Below are 23,279 nucleotides of genomic sequence, written 5' to 3' on the forward strand. Positions count from 1 at the left end.
CAGCTGTGCATCCTGGAGGTGATCCATTGTGGGCATGGTATGTCTGTGGCAAGAGAGTGAATGTTTGAAGTGGTGAGATGCTATGCTGCACTTCTTTTTCATGGAGGGGTAAATTACCTTGAGTATTTTCTGAGTTTGAATCAGCAAACAATTGGTGAACATTTCATCACATTTCTGAAATTTGGGAATTGGGAAATAAATTCCACATGAGGAAAGAAGGTTTCCAACTACTCTTGTTCCCTGCTGATATTTGAAATCTAAAACAAAGACGGAAAATGTTGGAAATGTGCAGGTCACACAGTAACTATGGGGAGACAGACAGAGTTTGTGTAGTTAAAAAACCTCCCACAATGCTGGAGAAACACAGCAGACCAAACAATGTATTTTATATAGCAAAGATGGATACATGGCCAATGTCTTTGGCTTGAGGTCTTCATCAAGGTATGAGCAAAATGTAGACAGCTGCCCAATCAGAATGGGGGGGGGGAGGGGAGCACACAGTCCCGCAGGTTGGAGCTAATAGGGGGTTAAGGGAGTGAGGGCACAACACCAGTAAACAAGGGGAGGGGGGATGGCTCTATGAATGCAGAGGCAAGGGGAGGAGATTTGGAGGAAAGAAGACAGAAGGATGGGGAACGGGGAATCGGCTAGCAGAAGCCAGCAAAGTCTATGTTCATCCTGTCTGATTGAAGGATGCCCAGACAGAATAAGATGGGCAGAGTGATTGTTCCAGACCGAACAATCCTTTTTGCATTCTAACCTGCCGAATTTTCAATATTTTTATTTATAGGCCTAATCTTTTAAAGTCGCTGGTCAAAGGTAACTCCTAGGATATTGAGGGGAGGGGATCTGTCATAATAAAGTTACTAAATGTCAAAGGCAGGTAAATGGATTTGCTCTTGTCTTATCCCTTTTCACCATTGGGAATCTACAACTTAATTATGTTCCAAAGTTTCAACTGGAACTTTTGAAGCAAAAGGAACCACTAGGAATGTTTTCAAAGACGGGGTAGTTTTATTTTAAAATCAAACCACCAACCACTGTGTCCCAAGGTAACACAATAGTTTTGGATATTTTGAAAACAATTTTCATAAATTTAAATTGCACTGTGGGACTACCTTCACCAGAAAGACTCTGATGGTATTTCGCCTTCTCGTTGAGCAGTAAATGCTGGGCCTGATATAAGGGAAAATGTACTGTGTTAATGCTCTTAGTTGAGGCATTTTTTAAAAAAATTACCCCATTTTTCACATTGCATTGCCAAAAATTGTACTAACTGATAGCTGGCAGTTCCCTTTGGAACCAATGATTTAACTTTATTTTATTTTAGTAAATAATTAAAAAGATGAAAATAGTGTTTAATGCACTTTTGATTTTAAATAATTTACTTGAATTTTTTTTTAAATACCTCATTCAGAGAGAAATTCTGGTAGTGGAGTTTCAGGATACACCCAAGATCTACTTGCTGCTCACAGCAGAGTCCACCTCACTGGTGATTGGCAGGTGAGGTGGATGGGAGGCGTGGCTGATGATGGTAAGATTGTCTGGTCTTCCCCATCCAGAGGAAAGAAATCCAAGTACCAAGGGTGGTGTGCTGGAATAACAAATCAAGTCTATGACAGCACAGCTCTTGAAACTTTTCTTCAAGATCTTTTTTTGTTGAATGAAAATTTTTAAGATCCAGTTGCACTTGTTCATGGCAGATTCTAAGCCCAGTAAGATGCAAATGAGTTTTGATGAAAGAATTGTGGACAAGTGGATGTAAATTGCGCTGGAACTGGTGATTTTTGCCAAAAAAAAACTAACCTCTATCTTACTTTTCACAATGCTTGTTTTATTTTAGTTAATATTTTATACTTCCAGGTTCTTTCCAGTATCTTGAGTTCTTGCTTTATACACTGATCTCCTTCAATTCTTGATTTGCTGCCTCTTCTTGTATATGATTCCTACTCTTGTTTTCTTTCCTTGAGAATTGATTTGTAGAAAAGCATAAGGGAATTTGTCCCAATTCATATTTTTCAGGACGAATGTAATATTGCCACTGTCCTTTCTACACCCCCTTGCTGATTTCAAAGCCCTTGATCTTGCCTGATGAAGTGTAACTTATGTCCACTTTCCACCAGCCTGGGTTACATTTTCCCATGAAGTTTCCCACACAAATCTTACTAGCGTTTTCTTTCTTGATCTGTTTATCAACATAAATGTTAGCATGTGGCTTAATAAATAATCTGGAGCTATCTAAAGTCTTTTCAATTTTGGCTACTTGTTCCTGCTCCTAACATGACTTCTTTTCTATTTCATTGATTCTGATCTGAATTAAGTAGTTAGTTCCACTATCCCTTCTAGACCCTTTTACAGCAGTTTCCTTATCTCTGTTATTCCCCCTTCTCCTTTTTTCCTCCCTAATTTTTCACCAACCACACAACGTCAATATGGCTCCTATCCTATTTCTTATCAGTTGCAAATTATGGGCAGAATTGTTCATTACCACAAAGGACTGGTTGTTCATTGACACAGTTATGCAAACAATGTCCAGTGGTCCTAAGTCTGACCCTTGGGTGGGATGTCTGGTTTGAGACTCCTGTTCAGAGCAGGTGTCAGAAAATCTGAAATGATTAAGGCATTCCATAAGATGGATTCAAGAATCTGGAGAATGATATTTGGGAGTGGGTGAGGAACTTTTATGCAAAGTTTGGTTTGAGAAATATGCAAGGAGGAGATGTCATCAAGAAAAGTTCTCTGTTCAGTGACATGAGCATTAATTAGACCAAAAATTATTTGTTTTCCCTCAGATTAGGTCAGTAAAGCAATAGATAGATGTCAGAATATTAAAATGAGGAAAGAAAGTTAATACAGTAAAATCCCTGGTATCTGGCACATATGGGGATTGTGGTTGCTGGTTATGTGGATAATACTCCTGCATTAAGAATAAAGTTTTTTATAATAAAATAATATATCAATACAATATACTAGTTGATTAAAATGTTGAGTACTTTGGATGATATGATTTAAGTGTGATGTATCTTTTTGAATTTTAACATGTATCCATATGTATTTTTGGATGTGAAATTTCAGTGTTAATGAAAATATTGAAAAAGAATAAACAGTTTAAAAGAGTGCAAAATGTAAAATAATTTGGGGGGGAGAACAGTATTGTAGTCCTTAATTATGTAAAGTTCACTTTAATCAGGTAATTCCTGTAACTTACAAAATTTAAATTGGAACCCCGGTCACTGGCGCTGTTACAGCATTATGATAACCACTACACTAACCATGTTGCCATCATAATTGAACCCCTCCATCAAGTTTACAGATAAAGCCTACTAATAAAGATAAAAACTCTTTCTAGGCAGGAATAGGGAGACACTTTGGAAGAGTCGCCCCAGCGGTGAGCAGCATCAGCTGGCTCTTCATCCTGGATATTGCCATTTTATTCAAACAACTTTATTCAAACTTTGTTCAAACAGCTACCGTGGGTGGGGCACGACTGGGGCACTCCACTGGCTGAATGTTTGCTCCTGTCTTCACCAATGGGTTATATGTTGCTTTGGAAAACATTTACTTTCATAATTTTAAAATTTTATTTAATTTTTTATTCTTATGAAGTAAAACAAATCTATTTATTTATTTATTTATGCAGGTTGTTTGAATTCTGGATATTGGGATTTTACTGTATTTAAATCAGAATGAAAATTGCCAAGTACAAATAACATCTAATTGCCCTGAAAATAATTGAATACTTGATCTTAAAGTCAGTACGAATGCTTCAGATTCCAGACTTCTCATGAGCATTGAAACAGAAAATCTTAGTAAAACAGTGAAAGAAAACTTCAGGTTTTTGTATGAACTGGATGTGAAATATTCAAAATGCCAATGGCAAGGACAACTTGAGCAGAAATTTTACAATGTAATCTATCAAGGCCAATAAGAGCAAACAAAACTGCCTGTTGTAGTTGTCATTGACACACTAAATGTTATACTTTGGGGGATTGATACTCATTACCTTCCCAAATCAATCCTCAAGCACAGAACATTATCTATTGGGGATCTGGTTAAGAAGAACAAGGAGAAAATTAGGTACATGTGGAGTATATTAAAAAAGTGCAAGAAAAAAATCTTGAGGATATCAGGAGAGCTAAAAGAAGGCATGGGGTTGCTTTGACGGACAATATGAAGGAAAATCCTAGGGGTTTCTAAGGTATAAGAGCAAAAGGATAGTAAGGGACAAAATTGGTCACCTTAAAGATCAGAGTGTTTGGCTATGTATGGAGCCCAAAGAGATGGGAGAAATTTTTTGCATCAGTATTTACTCAGGAAACTGACATAGAGAAATGGGAAAACAAACAGAGATGTCATGGAACCTAAACATATTAAATAAGATGTGCTTGCTGTCTTAAAGCAAATAAGGGTAGATAAATCCTCAGATTCTGATAAAATATTCCCCCTGATCTTGAGAAAGGTTAGTGTCAAAATTGCAGGGGCCCTGGAAGAAATATTTACAATGACCTTAGCCACATTACTGGAGGATTGGTGAGCTGATTGAAAAGTGTCCTAAGAGATCAGACAAACAAGTATTTGGAGAGACAGTGACTGATTAAGGATAAGTCAACATGGTACTCTGTGTAGTAGGTAGTGTTTAACCAATCTTAGAATTTTTCGAGTAGGTTATCAGGAAAGTTGATGAAGGAAAGGCTACATGTTGCCTACATGGAATTTAGTGAGGCCTTTATGAAGGTTCTACATGGGAGGTTAGTCAGGAAGGTTGAGATGCTCAGTATTCAAGGTGAGGTAGTAAACGGGATTCGAGAAGCCAGAGAGTGGTAGTGGATGATTGATTCTCAGACTGGAGGCCTGTGACTAGTGGTGTGTGCCTCAGGGATCTAAGTTGTCATCTATATCTGATGATAATGTGGTAAATTGGATCAGCAAGAAGATGATACGAAGATTAGAAGTTTTGTGGACAGTGAGAAAGGATTTCAAAACTTGCAGAGGGATCTGGACCAGCTGGAAAAATGGAATGAAAAATGGCAGATGGAATTTAATGCAGACAAGTGTGAGGGGTTGCATTTTGGAAGGACAAACCAAGGTATGACATACATGGTAAATGGTAGGGCACGGAGGAGTGCTGTGCAACAGAGGGATCTGGGAATACCAACACATAATTCCTTAAATGTGGCGATCCAGGTAGATAGGGTTGTAAAGAGAGTTTTTGGCACATTGGCTTAATTAAATCAAAATATTTTTGGCAGCACGGTTAGTTGGTGCAATGCTGTTATGCCAGTGCAATGTTATGCAATGCCAGTGATTGGGTCTGGGGCTTGAATCCCACAGTCTATAAGGAATTCTCCCTGTGTCTGTGTGAGTTTCCTCTGGAAGCTCCAGTTTACTCCCACCTTTCGAAACATTCCGGGGTTGTAAGTTGATTGGATGTAATGGGATGGCACAGGCTTGTGGGCCGAAATGGCCTGTTACTGTGCTGCAAGTCTATTGAGTCTTGGAGTTAAGATATCATAGTAACATTTCATAAGACATCAGTGAGGCCAGATGTGGAGAATTATGTGCAGTTTTTGTCACCAAACTACAGGAAGTACATCAATAAGAATGGTAAAATTTCTCTGCACTTTTTCAATGTATTGCTGAGGTTCAGGAATGAAGTTACAGAGAAAGGTTAAACAGGTTAGGACTTTATTCCCTGGAGCATAGAAGAATGAGGGGCTATTTAATTGAGATATTTAAAATTAAGAAGGGTATATATAGAGTAAGTGCAACAAGACTTTTTCCACTGAAGTTAGTTGGGAATACAAACCAGAGGAAATGGGTTAAGGGTGAAAGGGGAAAAGTTTAGGGGGAACATTTCGGGGAAGTTCTTCACACAGTAGTAGGAGTGTGGAATGAGCTGCCAGCTGAAGTGGTTAATGCAGGCTCAATTTTAACATTTAACAAAGGTTTGGACAGATCCATGATTGGGAGAGGTATGGAGGTGCTATGGACTGGATGCAGGTCAGTGGGACTAGGCAAAATAATAGTTTGGCATAGACTAGAAGGCCCTATTTTCCGTGCTGTAATGTTCTATGGTTCTAAAACTAATGTTAATTCAAAATATTTTTGTCACAGCAATGTTTTCAATGTTTTGCTTTGAAAACTATTGTCAATAAATTTGCAAAATATTGCAGCCATTTTCAAAAAGCATCTTTACGTATTCCATATTCTTGTCATTGCCAAAGACTGCATGTGAATGTAGGAACTGCCATATTTGTCATGTTGACATGATAAACAAAAGCATGATTTCCTTAAGAGAAAATCTTGTGTAACAAACTGATTGGACTTCTTTGAAGAAGTGACAAGTAGGCTAGATAAAGGATATGCAGTAGATGTTGTATATTTGGATTTTCAGAAAGCTTTTGACAAGGTGCCACATTAAGATAAGAGCCTAGGGTAGAACAGGAAACAATACTAGCATGGGGAGAGCATTGACTAATTGGCAGGAAAAAGTAAGTCTGAATACAGGGATCATAGTTCTGGTCACCGAGTTATAGGAAGGATATTAACAAGATAGAGAGAGTACAGAGAAGATTTACAAAAATGTTTCCTGGGTTTCAGCATCTGGAATACAAAGAGAGATTTAGCAAATTAGGTCTTTTTTCCTTGGAACGTAGAAGGCTGAGAGGGGATTTGATAGAGGTGTTTAAGATAATGAGAGGGATAGATAGAGTTGATGTGGAAAGGCTTTTCCCATTGAGAGTAGGAGAGATGGATACAAGAGGTCATGGGTTGAGAGTTAATGGGCAAAGGAGTAACATGAGGGGGAACTTCTTTACTCAGAGAGTGATTACTGTGTGGAATGGGCTTCCGGGAAAGATGGTGGAGGCAGGATCAATTTTGTCATTTAAGAAAGAGTTGGATAAGTATATGGATGGGAGGGGGGTGGAAGGATATGGGCAGAGAGCTGGTTAGTGGGATTAGAGGAGGGAACTTGGATCAGTGCAGACTGGAAGGGCCAAATTGGCCTGTTTCTGTGCTGTAATTGTTATATGGTTGTTATATGGTTATATTCTGGTTGGCTGCCAGTTGCTAACTGTGTTACACAGGAGTCTGTGTTGGGGCCACTTCTTTTTGTGTTGTATATCAGTGATTTAGATTATGGAATGAATGACTTTGTGCCCAAGTTTGCAGATGATATAAAGACAGGTGGAGGAACAGATAGTGTTGAGGAAACAGGGTGACTGCAGAAGGACTTGCCCAATGTAGAAAAATGGGCACCAAAATGATAAATTAAATACAATGCCAGAAAGTGTACTATCGTGCACTTTGGTAGAAGAAATAAATGGGAAGACTCTTTTCAAAATGGGGAGAAAATTGAAAATTCCCAAATGCGAAGGGACCTCTGAGACCTTGTGCAGAATATCCTGAAGGTTAGATTGCAGGTTAGTTCAGTGGTGAAGAAGATTAATGCAATGCTGGCATTAAGAGGAATAGATTAAAAGAGCAGGGGTCTGATATTGGGGGTAAAACACAGGATTCTGTTGACACTGTGGTTTCATTTTTTTTAAAACAACATACAAATACTGGAGAAACTCGGCAGATCAAACAGTCCCTTTATGTACCAAAGGTAAAGATACAACACCAACATTTCAGGCTTGAGCCCTTCATCAAGGTGGGAGGGAACGTGAGAGATGTCCTAACAAAAGGGGGAGGGGTTGGTGAGGGTGGAAGATGATAGGTGGAGAGGGGGAAGGACTGCAGGAAGAGGGGGGAGGAGTCTAGGCTAGATGGAGAGAGGAAGGAAGTTGGAACTGGAATGACTAGTTAAAGGAGGTGGAGAAGGGGGAAAAGGCAAGCTGATTAGTGGAATGCAGTGAACTCAGTGTTCAAGCCCTAGGTGGGAGAGTGCCCAGATGAAAAGTGAGGTGTTGTTCCTCCAGTCTGTGAGTGGTCAAGGAGGGGTAGTGTAAAAGGCCATCATGTGAGTTTGAGAGTATGACTCAGAATTAAAATAGTTGGCTATGGAGAGGTCGCTTTTGTTCCAGATGGAGAGGAGGTGATATTGAGGCTTTATATTGGGAGCAGTTTTGGGCTTCTCATTTAAGAAAGGATGTTCAGAGGCAGTTCACAAGGATGATTCCGGAAATGAAAGGGTTACATATGAGGAGCATTTGACAGCTCTTGGCCCATACTCATTGGAATTTAGGAGAATAAGGCAGGATCTCATTGAAACATTTTGAAAGGAGTGGAGAGAATAGAAGTAGAAAGGTTGTTTCCCATTGAAGGAGAGGGCACAACTTCAGGATTGAAGGGCATCCATTTAGAACAGAAATGCAAAGAAATTTCTACAGCCAGAGTTTGGTAAGTCTGTGGAATGTATTGCCACAGGTGATTGGGGAGCCAGGTCATTAGGTGTACTTAAGGCAGAGATTGATAGGCTCTTGATAGCCAGGGCATCAAAGGTTATGGGGAGAAGGCAGGGGAATGGGGCTGTGAGAAAATGGGTCAGATGATGGATTGACTAGCCTATTTTTGCTCTTATGTCTTGTAGTCTTATGATCTGAATACTAACTTGCATGTTTTCCGCATAATTTTTTAAGACTGCTCATTTACACTTCTATAACAGACTCCAACTTAATTGCTGTGCCTAATTCTGGTGGGCAGTATCTGTTCATCTGTAAATTTGAAAGTTCTGATTTGTTTCCCTCGTTCTACTCTCTTTTAACTTAAGATCAACCAAAGTACAAAATTGCACAAGCCTTGTTCGCATATCATTCTTCCCTTTCTGATCTTTACTACCTCTGTGTATTATCCTCCAGTCCTATATTCTACTAAAAGAACCTTTCCAGATCTGAACCTCCTTCATCCTCAGACTTGATCTTCTCTGATTAGTAACTATGCTTTCGGCATTCCTTACTCTAAGCTCCGGAGTGGGTGAAAGTCTGAAGATGCTGTGATTGTACTAAAAACACAGGATGCAACTGCATCCAACATATTATCTGGTGACATTCGGCCACCTACTATGTGATCCCACCACTAGACACTTATTCCCCACTCCTTCCTGGGGTCTCCATCTTACACAGGGACTGCTCCCTTATCCACCCCTCCTTCCTCACCAATCACCCCCTTGGCACCTACTTCTGTGACAATAAGAAATACAAAACAAGTGCCAATACCTCCTCCCTCACTACCATTTGGGGCCCTGAAAAATCCTTCCAAGTGAATTCAGTTGTTGATCTGCAGAGCTCACCTACTGCATCCGGTGTTCCTGCTGGCTCATCTACATCGAAGATACTAGACATAGACTGGGAGATTGCTTCATTGAGTACCTCATCTCTGTCTTCCACGGCAGAGGGGATCTCCCAGTGGCCACCAATTTCAATTCCCTGCCCCATTCCCTTGATGACATGTCTGTCCATGGTCTCATGCACTGCCAGACAGAGACCACTCATAATTGGAGTAACAACACCTTGTATTCTGTCTGAGCACCCTCCAACCAGATGGCATTAACTCTCTCTTCCCTTTCGCTCTCCCTTCACTGAGCCAAAATCAATTCTCACCTTTCCTCTGTCCTGTTCTCTATCATATCTAATTAACACCTTTTGACTATTGGACTGCACTCCTTCCCTCCCATTCTCCCCTTTTTCCCCCAGCCTTTGAATACAGACACCTGTCTCTTTTTGTTCAGGCCTGAAATGTTGCTAATATATCTGTACCTCTGGACGCTGCAAGACTGGCTGAGTTCCTCCAGCATCTGTTTTTATTCTAAGGTCTGGAGATCTGTCCTGAAAACACTGCCTCTATATTCCTATTTTTAATCATATTGGCCAAGCTTTTGGGGTATCTTGCTAATATCTTTCGTGGCTGAGCATCAAACATTGTTTACTAATCTTCTGTGAAATTTGCTATTTTGCTACGTTAACGTTAAAGTTGCCATACAAATCTGGGTTGTTGGTGTTCAAAATGTGTTGGTAATCAAAAGACCAATCATGACTTTCACAAATAATCACTCATGTTTGTGTTATGGAATCTGGTGTTTAAATGCAATCTTTGAATGTGTCTACCTTCTTTAAAATTGAATCTTTTTTTTAAAGCAGGCACAGTGCGTGGGCGAGGTAGAGGGGCAGCTGGCAACAGAGCAGCAGGACCTCGGGGATCATATCTCGGTGGATATTCTGCAGGCAGAGGTATTTACAGCAGATATCATGAAGGGAAGGCCAAGCAACAGGACAAAGCGTATGAACTGATACCCAGCTTAGATTTGGCTACAGTCAGTCCAGTCGCTATGAAACCTGGTGCAGGTTAGTAAAGGAAATGTTTTGCTAAACATTTACCTTAACAATTGGAGAGGGAAAATAGTGGAAATGTGTAAAGCTAATGTTTCAAAATTATACCTATAGGATAATGTATAATCGAAATTAACAGTGAAAACCTAGAAATTGTCACCATTGAAGTCCCATGGGATTTCATATCATTAATTTTACCAAGGAAGCACGTGGTCACCCTGGTGGGGAATGGGCGGAGAAGATCTGCATTACCTATGGTTATGAATAGATTACAGCAGGCCATTAATTGTTTTATGTACACACAACTGAGATTTGGGTTGCAAACTTGTAATGTTACTGAAGTTTTAATGTTGTCTCAGCTTGAAGCTGCCCATTGGATTGTTGATTCTGCATAAATTGCAGCATAGCCAAGAAGTATCATATTAGCTCTTTTTATCAATGACAGAGCAGTGTGTAGAAATCAAAACAGATAAGAACAATTTGGTATATATTGACTGTGCTCCTCAATAAAAATACACACTGTTTAGCCCTTTATTAGATATTATATCCAGTGGTTTAAATGTACATTAATTAATATTTTGTCTGATTTCAGTGGCCATCCCTTCCATTGGAACCCAATATCAAGTGTTCCAGGCAGCTCCAGGCACTAAGCTAATGGAAGAAAACAAAATGCACCCAATGGAACATGTTCTTAATCCTATTGCTGTTCAAACTGATCCAAATGGAGCACCGATCATTCCTTCAGTTTCCACTCCTCCACCTTTTCAGGTCAAATAAAAATCACTTTTTATTTGAAGGGTGAAATTGTAGAATATTTTTCCTCTCTATTGGAATTGTGGCTATGCTCCCCTTGTAACTTGGTTGATGGGTAGACCTGTCAATATGCTCTAATTAGAGATGTCTCTAATCATTGCAGTTAAAAGTGGGAAATTGTCCAACAGCAAAACCTGAGGTGACTAGAACTAGCTCACAGATATTGACTATTTGGGATAAGGTGCTTAGGTCAACATTCTTGGAACAGTCCTTCAGAATAAGTCACGGCAGAAGAAAATTGGATTGGAAAAATGTAAATGCATAGAGCAGTAGCTTGCACTTTGAACACAATAAATATTAGAATTCAATATGCATATTATGTATAAAAAGATGGAAAAACTGGACAATGCAGCATTTATCTATTAGCTGAATACTTTGAGTATTTCCTTTTTGTTTCAGATTTGCAGCTTCTATGGTATTTTATTTAGAATAAGAATCTGGATACAGTACACAGAAATGCTAAAAGTTTAGCCAAGCCACATTCAAGTTGTTATCAGTAAGTTATAAGTTGTTATGGACTTTATAATTGTTCCAAAGCCATAAAATCTTGTTTCTTTGCAGACTCGCCCGATAACTCCAGTCTATGCAATGGCTTCCAATGTTCAGCGAATTCCTGCAGCTGGGTTCTATGGAGCAAGTTATGTTCCGATTGCAGCTCCTGCTGCCACCATGGCAACGCTGCAAAAGAACGCAGCCACTGCTGCAGCAGTAGCTGCTTACGGAGGATATACTAGTTATGTACCACAGGCATTCCCTGCAGCCACCTTTCAAGTTCCTTTGCATGATTTCTACCAAACCTATTAGGATTTTATTACCAAGACTTTATAATTGTGAAGGAACACAATGGTATTTATGAAGAAAAAAAGCCAACATAGTCAGTTGTGAAAAAATCCTTTTTAGGACGAGCAAACCACACCAAAAACTATGTGAAAGCGCAAATTTTAAAAAATGCTATTGTTACTAAATTTTGAAAAATGTTTTGAAATTTTTGGGGGTTAAGAACCTTTCAGTAAAAAAAAACATTCTATGCATTTATATTTTAAAAATTGCCTTGCCTTTAGCAAATATTATGAAATGTTTTGTCCATAAGGTTTGAACACTTTGAATGTGGACAACTAGAAACTAGAAGGTTAGTACATATAGGTATGGGTTTTTACACGGGTTTTTATGAAGTTTTGTGTGATATGCTCACTCCAGTTATTTATCCTATTGGCGTCTTCAAGAAGAGCTTTGTCTTAACTGGATCACATTTCTTGAATATATCCTGATATAAAGCGATCCTTAGAAATGAGCATTTAAATACTAGTCAACACACAAAATGTAACTGAACATAGGATCATTGCCAAAATTGTGCACGATGCAAGTTTAAAAACTTGAGTTGCTCTCTAGCTGAGCAACAATCTTTTTTGCTATTTCTTATTACATCGGGTCCAAATAATCTGAAGTCTAAAATATTAAAATTTTGGATTGTAGAATACAATGCCAATTTTCATAATCTAGGCTCAATCAACAGCTGAATTTCACCAGCTTCAGTATGACTATTTGTAGTATTGAATTTGACAGGATTAAGTATTCAGATTTAGATTTGGACGACTGAAGAAGAAAGTATAATTATGCTTGTCTCTTGAAGTTGGGTGTGCATTCTTTTAAAAGAGAAAGAAAAGCAAGGAAAATAAATATCCATAATGGTAGGATAAGATTTCTTGATGTTGGATTGTCACTTAAAAAAAAATACAAGGGTCCTGAAATTCACAGGACATCAAGTAGAAGATGACCATTCGGATGAATGCTCGATCTAGTGAAAGTGAGGCTAGCTCTTTTTTTTTGCAATGCTCATTATTTTCTGTTCTAAATTCAGTTGTAATGCTAAGTTTTTGTTAGGACAAAGACTGAAATGGGTCTTGTCAACATGAAGTTCTATTACAATAACTTTTTATCATGTTAAAGAAAATTCCTAGCTGATCTGAGGTGATAAAGTAGTATGGGTTCTAATATTGTATTTTGGTTATGTAACAAATTAGATTTGTGTGTGAGTGTGTACATATTGTGTTTTAATATGTTTATGAAAAAATGTCTTTTATGGTGGAACAGCACATGATATGTTGGTTTGCCACAGTTTTACCACTTTCTTTCAATGCTGTTGAAAAAGCAAAAAGAAATCTTATTATTATAGTAGGAACTAAATATATTTTTGCAGTGTTTCAGTGGCCTGTATAGAAGAAAAATCCATGTTATAATGTGCTGTGCTACTCAGTAAAACCTGCATAATGTGACCATGCTCTTTGGGCTGACCAAAGGAAACTGCTGATGAACGCCTGATATCCAGCTGATCGACATTCATTGTTTTAATCTGCAAAAAGTGAGTTGGTGAAAGTATTGCAGATTGGTGTGTTTTTTTTTTAACAGCAACAAGTTTAGCCATTTGCCTCTTCACAGCTGCTATGTTTTTACTACCTTAGCAGCTCACATGCACTGAAAGTATGTCATGATATTCTCCCAGAAACACTAACTATTGAGAGGGGCCATTTTGAAGACCTTCCATAATCAATGGGTTTTAATGTTTCACATTTTACATTACCTTCTCTCTAAAGAGTATATCACTTCAACTGAAATTAAAGTCATTTGTTGCTTGGGTCAGTGTTACCTCATTGTTTAATCCAAAGAGCTAATGAAACAAACCTTTACCTCTTCACTTAAAAACAAATGAGGTACTGTCACTCTTTTGAAAAATGTATGTTCAGGAGTCACATTATATTTTTCATTTTTTTTCATGTCACAGTTCTTTCCACTCTTGGAATCTCACAAGAAAAGTCATTTATAATTTGAATGATTGTGCACTGGAGTATTCAGCCCATGTCACAGCATTGTTGTTCATTTGATGGATTATCTTTTAAAGTCATGTGCAATTCACCATTTCCTAAATTCTGATTTCTAGCAATGTGCTGCTATATTCATATTGGCATGTTAGATCTGACAAGAACCAAGCAAAGTGGCACATGGGCAATGCCCTATTATGATAAACACTAATAGAATATTAACATATTTGATTAGACATGAAATGTAACACGAATTCCAATAACGTAGGAAGAGGAAACTTCCAAGCAACACTCCCAAACTGAGCACAACACTCCCCTTTTTTTTAAGATGTTATATCCAGGGAATCAACATGATCTGAGCAAATGTTCCCTTTTGGTTGAACCTCTTGCCCCAAACTTGAATGATTTTACATGGGGACCTTGCCCAAACATACTGTAAAGGCATTGGTTAGTAAAGTTTTAAAACCACTCTTAACGGGCTAATATTTTCCATCTTTTGCTCAACCTACCATTACTGTTTTAAAATCTCATATTGTTCAGTTACATTTTCTGCAAGCTTTTAGTTATAGATGTTTTAAAAAAAAAAGTTGTAAAGAATATAGATACTGTTAGAAAATGCCTTGCTTTAGTTGAAACACCTTGGTTTCTTCAGAGAAATTTTAATTTTCCAGGGTGTCCACTGTGCCTTAGCATATCTTGAAACACTTTTTATGAAGTATGCAGAGTTCATAGTAACAACATTGATAAGAGTATAAAGAAAGTTGTTCAATTTTTAAAAAATATATATTGTCTTGTAAAGAGAGGTTATGGTCAGATTTTGAGATTCCTTTTATTCCAAAATACTTTTATTTGACTGAATAGTTTATCATAGCCCATTTAAATAAAAAGAATGTAGATGTATTTAAAAAAATATATATTTAACTTACAAGATGCATTCAAGACCAATTAGTGGGGGAGTACTTTGGAAGAAAAATGAAGGGTTTCAAGTAACAGTGTCTGGTAACAAAAATGATGTATTTTTTATTTGCTCGGTTTCCCTGCACAAAGGAGGACCTTAACCACCAAGGCTAATGTGTTGTCTGCTTTGGCAGGGGCCTGCAAAAGGTCCAGCAGCCTAACAGTTAGGATCCAGACTTGTGCCACTTTCTTTTCGCCTTTTTATTCAAACTGCATTTCTTGGTTGTTAAGTTTAAAATGTTGGTCTGGTACATATGAAAGAAGGCATACATAGACAAGTCTTATTAAACAAATGTGCCTTATTAGCAAACAAATGCATTATGATTAGGTGTTTTCTATTTTCCTATTGTTTTAAAAGCTTAAATTTATTCTTGCATTTATATTCTAAAGCAGTAGTCAATAAAGCATTATGAAACCTGTTGACTTGTTTGTTTTGTCATATAAATTTTGGCAATTAAATAGATTTCTCTTTTGATTTCAGAGATCTCCTAAGCACTTCAGCCAATAGTTTTCAAACTTTTTATTTCCTCTCACATACCACTTTAAGTAATCCCTATTGCTATAGGTGCTCTGATTAGTAAGGGATTACTCAAAGTGGTATGTGAATGGGGGAAGTGGGGGGGGGGGGGGGTGAGGTTAAGAACCACTGCTCTAGGCCCAATTGTTACTGAAACATTTTGTTTGAGGAAAATTGTCATTGGCCCATTTCCTTTGGAGTTATGAAACCATGCACATAAACAAGTCAATTATCATTTATATTAATGATTTGGAGGAGGGGGTGGTTAACTGGGTAAGCAAATATGCAACGATACGAAAATAGGGGGAGTGGTGGATAGTGTTAGGTCTGTTTTGTTCATGAATGAGTGAGACAAACACCAGGCTGAGTCGAAATCAGGGTTCTTTGTTCTTTATTACCGGATTGTAACACTTGCGACTAAACATGTTAGTCGGAGAATGCATTCTGCCGTTATCAGCAAAATGGTGATTTTTTATACCCTTGGATATGTGCTTAGAACATCATCATATCATTACTTGTCCAATGACTAAAACTGTTGCTATCCTTTCCCTGCTAGCTTCCTGCCTCTCAATCCATCAATGTCTCTCTTATCTTGTAAGTACAAGGATGCATTTACATCTTGTTACAGCCCTGTACATTTCCCATCTCATGATGTTTTACCTAACAGGAGTACAAGGACACCTCCCCTTCTTGTTACTGCCCTGTACAGGGTAACTCCCTACACATTCCCATCTCATGATGTTTTACCTTACAATAGTGAGGAAGGTTTTCTTGGATTACAGAAGTATTTGGTTTGTTTGGAAAAGTGGGCTGAAAGATGGTAGATGGAATTTAATGTAGACAAGTGTGAGGTGATGCATTTTGGAAAAAATAACCAAAATAGGACATATGCAGTTAAGGGGAGGGCATTGAGGAATGCAGAGGAACAGAAGGATCTTGGAGTTATAGTACAGAGTTCCTTGAAGGTGGATTCCCATGTAGACAGGGTGGTTAAGAAGGCATATGATATGCTGGCCTTCATAAATCATAATATAGAGTATAGGAGCTGGGAAGTGATTCTGTGACTGTTTAAGGCATTGGTGAGGCCAGGATTGGAGTATTGTGTTCAGTTCTGGTCTCTAAATTATAGAAAGGATATAGATAAAGTGGAGAGAGTGCAGAGAAGATTTACAAAAATGTTGCCTGGCTTACAACATCTAGAGTACAGAGAAAGATTAAGGAGACTGGGACTTTATTCATTGGAACATAGACAGTTGAGAGGGGATTTGATAGAGGTATTTAAAATTATGAAGGAAATAGACTAGTCATGAGTAGTCTCTTTCCCTGAGGGCAGGCGAGGTTGGAACAAGAGGGCACAAGGGTAAGGGGGCAAAACTTTTGGAGAAATGTTAGAGGATGCTTCTTCACTCAGTAGTGGCAGAATGGAATGATCTTCCAGAGGAGATAGTTGCGGCAGGGTCCTTTCTGTCATTTAAGAGTAGGTTGGATGTGTACATGGATATAAGGGGGTTGGAGGGTTATGAGCAGAGAGAGGGAGGGGGAAACAAGTGGAGTTGTTCAAGTGAACCGGCGTGGACCCGAAGGGCCGATTTGGCCTGTTTCCGTGCTATAAACTGTATGATTAAAACAGTAGCTTCCACCCACATACCACTTTAAGTAACCCCTTACTAATCATAGAGCACCTATGGCATAGGGAATACTTAAGATGGTATGTGAGTGGAGAGAAAATGTTTGAAAACCAATGATTTAGGCACAACAAGGAGATGGAGAGTTGGAATACTGGTAAAAGAGATTAAAATATTTAAACTGTTACCACAAAATAATATTGCTTTTGTTAAATCAAAAGATTGCAGTGATTTCCTCCAGTTATTCAGACCATAAAATCATTTGTATTAAATTTTTCTGCCAAGCTTGCCTTTTGGATAATTGAGGTACTGAGTGTGTAGGTTCTTGCAGTTTTCACAGTGAATATGCAGTGATCCAAGAAAATTAGCTTGCACAGCATCCCATGACTTTTAGGATCAGTGTTCCAAGAAATTCTCCTTTCTATTGGAGATGCTGGGACTGTCTGATTTCTTGGGTGTTGATTATACAAGTATTCTCGCACAAATTCTTGGGGCTCAGAGACTCTGAGCCAACAATAATCATTGTTTAAGCTACCCTGTCTGCTTTTACTGCTAGTGCCAATTCTCATTAAATCCTACAAAGCTTCTAAATGAGTGGGGACATGGAAATGGCAACTTGGGAGCCCTGTCCCTGATTTGGGATAAGAAAATCTTGGATGTTGTTAGTACCTGCCAAGGAACCTGAGCAACTTTAGGGCCTCTGTAAACAGGAAACAAATACTCAGTTTTCACTTATCTCAACATCCCAAGACACAAGATTACATTTTGAATCCAGTCACATTTGAATGGTTATAATGTAGACAATAAGGGAGTAAATTGCATGCAGGAAGGTCCCATAAAATAAGATCTTTACTGATGATGTGGACTAGTTAGTCAAAAGGGCATTGGTGGGAAGAGTACTCTTCTATGGAATCTATTTGCAGCTGCGCTTTTAGTACAACATCTTGGGATAACAGAAGTTGGGACTTGAACCCATCAACTTCTACCTGAGGCAAAGGTTTTGCAACTGGGTCACAGGGAAAGCACATCATTGTGGACAGATCTGACCTTGGATCTGAAACATTTATTATCAATGCAAACTTCAGATTTAGTTTTGGTTTTGTTTTAACTTCATGGTGATCTTCATCTGATCAAAGAATAAATGTTGCTCTGAACTGGAATAATTTCATGCAGCCTACAACAGAGAAGCAAACCCTTCCGCCCATGTTCATGCTGAACTCTGACCATCAAGTGCCCATTTATCCAATCCCATTAGCAGCATTTGATCCACAGACATCCATATTTTGGCAAATCAAAGTTTGTCCAGGTTTTTTTTTAAAAATACGGTGTGATTACTTGCTTCCATAGGCATCTTTCTTAGGCAGTGCATTGTAAATTATAACCATGTTCTTGGAGGGAAAAAGATCTTCAGATCTTTGCCTTAATTGAGATTTAAGGATTAACCCTCGGCTTTTAAATTTTCTCATGGTATGCCCAATTCATCCCCCTAAAACTTTTGCATAATTCTATTGTGTCACCTCCACTCCAAGGGAAGCAAACCAAGCCCATTCAGGATCTTTTAATGATATGTTCCATTGTGCAGGGTTCTGAATAGGTTTGTCCCACTGAAGCAGGGAAAAGATGGTAGGAAATTGACAAAACATGTGAGATAGCTAATTAAGAGCATACATTAGATTTGGGGGAACCAAAAAAAGGATGGGCTTGTGTGAATTAAATGGTAGTCAGGAAGGAACTTGAGGAAAGATGGGTGAGCTAGAAGGAGGTATGAGAAGGCCTTCTTGGCAAGTAGGATTAAGGAAAACCCTGAGGCATTCTATGCATATGTGCCTGGAGGTGGAGGAGGATGGGGAGGCCCTAAATGAATACTCTGCTTCAGTATTCACCAGAGAAAAGGACCTTGCTCAAGATCAGGTCAGCATAGACAAGCTTATATGCTGGAGCATATTGAAATTAAGAAAGAATAAATGCTGGAACTTCTTAAATATATTAGTATTGTTAAGTCCCTGGGACCAAGGTTGCTAGAGAAAGAGAGGGAAGAGATTGTAAGGGCATTGGCCACAGGGGAGGTGCTGGAGGATTGAGAATGGCAAGTGGTCCCCTTTTTTTTAAAGTAACACAGAAAATCCTGGACATTATAGTGCAATGGGTCTTGCAACAGTGGTGGGCAAAATATTGGAAAGGATTCTAAAGGACAGGATTTATGAGCATTTGGGGAAGTACAGTCTTTTTTTAAATTTTTTTTTATTTTTCACACTATGAACCATATCAACCAAAATATGTACAAACGTTTCTCATTAAATTTACACAGTGGCATTTTCTCCTTTCCCCCCCCCCCCACCCACCTTTCCCTCCCTCCCCCCTTCCCCCCCCTCCAAAACCCATAAATATTCAACATATACAATACAATAAAACCATAAAACAATATCTTCACACAAAGGAAAATAAACAAGAAAAATGCACCATCTATTTGTTACACACTGAATCTAGTCGTTTTGTCTTTGTATCATTTTCATTTTAGGTGATGGAAGTCCTAGGCATGCTCTCTGTTATGTTCCATGTATGGTTCCCAAATTTGTTCAAACAATGTGACTTTATTTTTTTAATTATATGTTATTTTTTCCAATGGAATACATTTATTCATTTCCATGTTCCATTGATGTATTCTCAGGCTCTCTTCCATTTTCCAAGTTGACATTATATATTTTTTTGCTACTGCTAAGGCTATCATAATGAATTTTTTTGTGCTTTATCCAATTTGAGGCCTAATTCTTTACTTCTTATTTACTTAAAAGAAAGATCTCCGGATTTTTTGGTATGTTATTTTTTGTAATTTTATTTAATATTTGATTTAGTTCTTCTCAAAACATATTCACTTTCGTACATGCCCAAATTGCATGTACTGTTGTTCCCATTTCCTTCTTACAGCAAAAACATCTATCCGATAATGTTGAATCCCATTCTTTTAAATTTTGAGGCATGATATATAGCCTGTGTAAACAATTATACTGTATCATGCGTATCCTTGTGTTTATTGTATTCTTCATAGTTCCAGAACATAACTTTTCCCATGCTTCATTTTTTATCTTTATGTTTAAATCCTTTTCCCACTTCTGTTTAGGTTTATAGTTTATTTCATCATTTTCCTTATCTTGCAGCTTAATGTACATGTTTGTTATAAATCTCTTAATTATCATTGTGTCTGTAATCACATATTCAAAGATGCTTCCTTCAGGTAATCTCAAGCTATTTCCCAATTTATCCTTTAAATAAGCTTTCAGTTGATGATATGCAAACATTGTACCATGAGTTATTCCATATTTGTACTTCAACTGTTCAAATGTTAATAAATTATTTCCCAAAAATCAATTTTCTATTCTTTTGATTCCTTTTCTCTCCCATTCTCTAAAGGGAAGGTTATCTATTGTAAAAGGGATTCGTAGGTTTTGTGTCAATAACAATTTTGGTATTTGGTAATTCTTTTTTTTTCCTTTCCAAGTGGGTCTTCTATGCATTAAGTAAATTATGCAATACTAGTGAGCTTTTATATTGCACCAACTTTTCATCCCACTTATACAGTATATGTTCCGGTACCTTCTCCCCTATTTTATCTAGTTCTATCTTAGTCCATTCTGGTTTTTCCCTTGTCTGGCAAAAATCTGATAAATACCTTAATTGTGTGGCTCTATAATAATTTCTAAAGTTTGGTAACTGCAAACCACCTTGGTTATACTTTTGTTAATTTATCTAACGCTACCCTCTGTTTCCCCCCTTTCCACAAGAATTTCCTTATTATTCTCTTTAGTTCATTAAAAAAATTCTGTTAAGGGAATTGATAACGTTTGAAATAAGTATTGTATCCTTGGGAACACATTCATTTTAATGCAGTTTACCCTTATCAACGTTAGCGGTAATTCTTTTCAACGTTCTAAGTCTTCCTGTAATTAGTGGCTGATAATTTAGTTTGTACAAGTTATTATCTAACCTGATCCCTAGGTATTGGATTGCTTGTGCTTGCCATTTAAATGGTGCTTGCCATTTAAATGGTGATTCTTTTTTAAATTCTGTATATTCTGCGTTACTCATTGGCATCACTTCACTTTGCATTGATCTTGTACCCTGAAATTTCTCCATATTCCTTCAATTTCTTATGAAATTCTTTTATTGATATCTCTGGTTCTCTTAGGTATACCATGATGTCATCTGCAAATAAGCTGATTTATACTCCTTCTCCTTTATTTTTATCCCTTTTATTTTATTTTATTTTCTATTCTTATCAGTTCTGCCAAAGGTTCTATTGCTAAGGCGAACAATAAGGGGGATAATGGACATCCCTGTTTAGTTGACCTACTTAATTTAAATTGATTCAATACATATCCATTTACTGCTACCTTCGCCAATGGTCCATTATACAATGCTTTAAACCAATTTATGTATTTTTCTGGTAGATTGAACTTCTGTAATACTTTAAATAAGTAGTTCCACTCTACTCTGTCAAAGGCTTTTTCTGCATCTAAAGCAACAGCCACTGTTGGTTTTTTATTTCCTTGAACTGCATGAATTAGATTAATAGGTTTACAGACATTATCCACTGTTTGTCTTTTCTTAATGAATCCAGTTTGATCTTGTTTTACTATTTTTGGTACACAATCGGCCAATCTGTTTGCTAATAATTTTGCTATTATAATCTGAGTTAAGTAGAGATATTGGTCTATATGATGCTGGTGTTAATGGATCCTTCCCCGTCTTTGGTATTACTGTAATTATTGCATCTTACATGAATCTGGCAAGTTTTGTGTTTCTTCTCCCTGGTTCATTACTTCTAAGAGAGGAGGAATTAATAACTCTTAATGTTTTATAAAATTCTATTGGAAATCCATCCTCTCCTGCTGTTTTATTGTTCGGCAGCCTTTTTAATATACCCTGTACTTCCTCTATTTCAAATGGTTTTAGTAGTTTGTTTTGTTCCTCTTTTTGCAATTTCAGCAGTTGAATTTTAGCTAAAAATTCCTCTATTTTATCATCTTTCCCTTCATTCTCAGTTTGGTATAATTCTTCAAAATTCCTTAAAGTTTTCATTAATCTCTGTTGAGTTATATGTAATTTGTTTGTCCTTATTCATTGATGCCAGTACAGTTCTTTTAGCTTGTTCTGTTTTAAGTTGTCAGGCTAATATTTTATGTGTTTTTTTCTCCCAGTTCGTAATACATTTGCTTTGTTTTCATTATGTCCTTCTTCACCTTGTACATTTGTAATGTTTCGTATTTTATTTTTTTGTCTGCCAATTCTATCCTTTTCATTATATCATCCCTTTTTACTAATTCCTTTTCTGTACTTACTATCTCCCTTTCCAACTGCTCAATTTTCCAATTGTAACTTTTTTATCTTAATTACATAGCCTCTAATGGAGGCTTTCATTACGTCCCATAATATAAATTTGTCTTTCACTGATTCTGTGTTTATTTCAAAATATATTTTAATTTGGCATTCAATAACTCTCTAAATTACTGCCTTTTAAGTAGCATGGAGTTTAACCTCCATCTATAAGTTCTTGGTGGGATGCCTTCCAGTTCTATTGCTAATAACAGGGGTGAATGATCTGATAGTAGTCTAGCTTTATACTCAGTTTTCTTAACTCTCCCTTGAATATGGGCTGACAACAAAAACATATCAATCCTTGAGTATGTTTTGTGCCTACTTGAATAATATGAATATTCCTTCTCTCTTGGGTGTTGCCTCCTCCATATATCCATAAGTTGCATTTCCTGCATTGATTTAACCATAAATTTGGCTACTTTATTCTTTTTGCTTGTCTTTTGTCCAGTTTTATTCAACATTGGATCCAAATTAAGGTTATTATTCCTTCCTATCAATATATTTAATTGTGTGTCTGCAATCTTCAAAAAAATATCCTGCATAAACTTTTGATCCTCCTCATTAGGCACATATATATTGAGCAAATTCCAAAATTCTGAGTATATCTGACACTTTATCATTACATTGTAATGTAGATCCCTGCTGGATCTATTATTTCCTCCTCTATTTTAATTGGTACTTTTTTGTTAACTAATATGGCTACACTTCTACCTTTTGAATTATAGGATGCTGCCGCTACATGTCCTACCCAGTCTCTCTTTAATTTGTTATGTTCCACTTCAGTTAGATGCATTTCCTCCACAAATGCTATATCTATTTTTTCCTTCTTCAATAAATTTAGTAGTCTCTTCCTTTTAATTTGGTTGTGTATTCCATTAATGTTTATAGTCATATAGTTCAACGTGGCCAT

General features: G+C 37.4%; 1 protein-coding gene across 40 annotated transcripts in view; it reads left to right on the plus strand.

Annotated features, from left to right (window-relative positions):
• rbm47 (RNA binding motif protein 47) overlaps positions 1 to 15,273 on the plus strand; it is a 365,648-nt gene extending 350,375 nt beyond the window's left edge. For 33 of the 40 annotated variants that reach the window (XM_069924838.1, XM_069924841.1, XM_069924842.1 and 30 more), the window contains 4 exons: positions 1,418 to 1,534; positions 10,077 to 10,283; positions 10,861 to 11,036; positions 11,643 to 15,273. In XM_069924838.1, coding sequence (XP_069780939.1) covers positions 1,418 to 1,534; positions 10,077 to 10,283; positions 10,861 to 11,036; positions 11,643 to 11,885 — 743 coding nt within the window. In that variant the 3' untranslated portion in view covers positions 11,886 to 15,273. Of the gene's footprint in view, positions 1 to 1,417; positions 1,535 to 10,076; positions 10,284 to 10,860; positions 11,037 to 11,642 lie in introns of those variants that run through there. The other 7 variants (XM_069924874.1, XM_069924880.1, XM_069924873.1 and 4 more) reach the window with 6 other exon arrangements.
• Positions 15,274 to 23,279: the final 8,006 nt, after the last annotated feature.

This window comes from Narcine bancroftii, chromosome 3 (genome assembly GCF_036971445.1).
Source record: "Narcine bancroftii isolate sNarBan1 chromosome 3, sNarBan1.hap1, whole genome shotgun sequence".
Classification (NCBI taxonomy): domain Eukaryota; kingdom Metazoa; phylum Chordata; class Chondrichthyes; order Torpediniformes; family Narcinidae; genus Narcine; species Narcine bancroftii.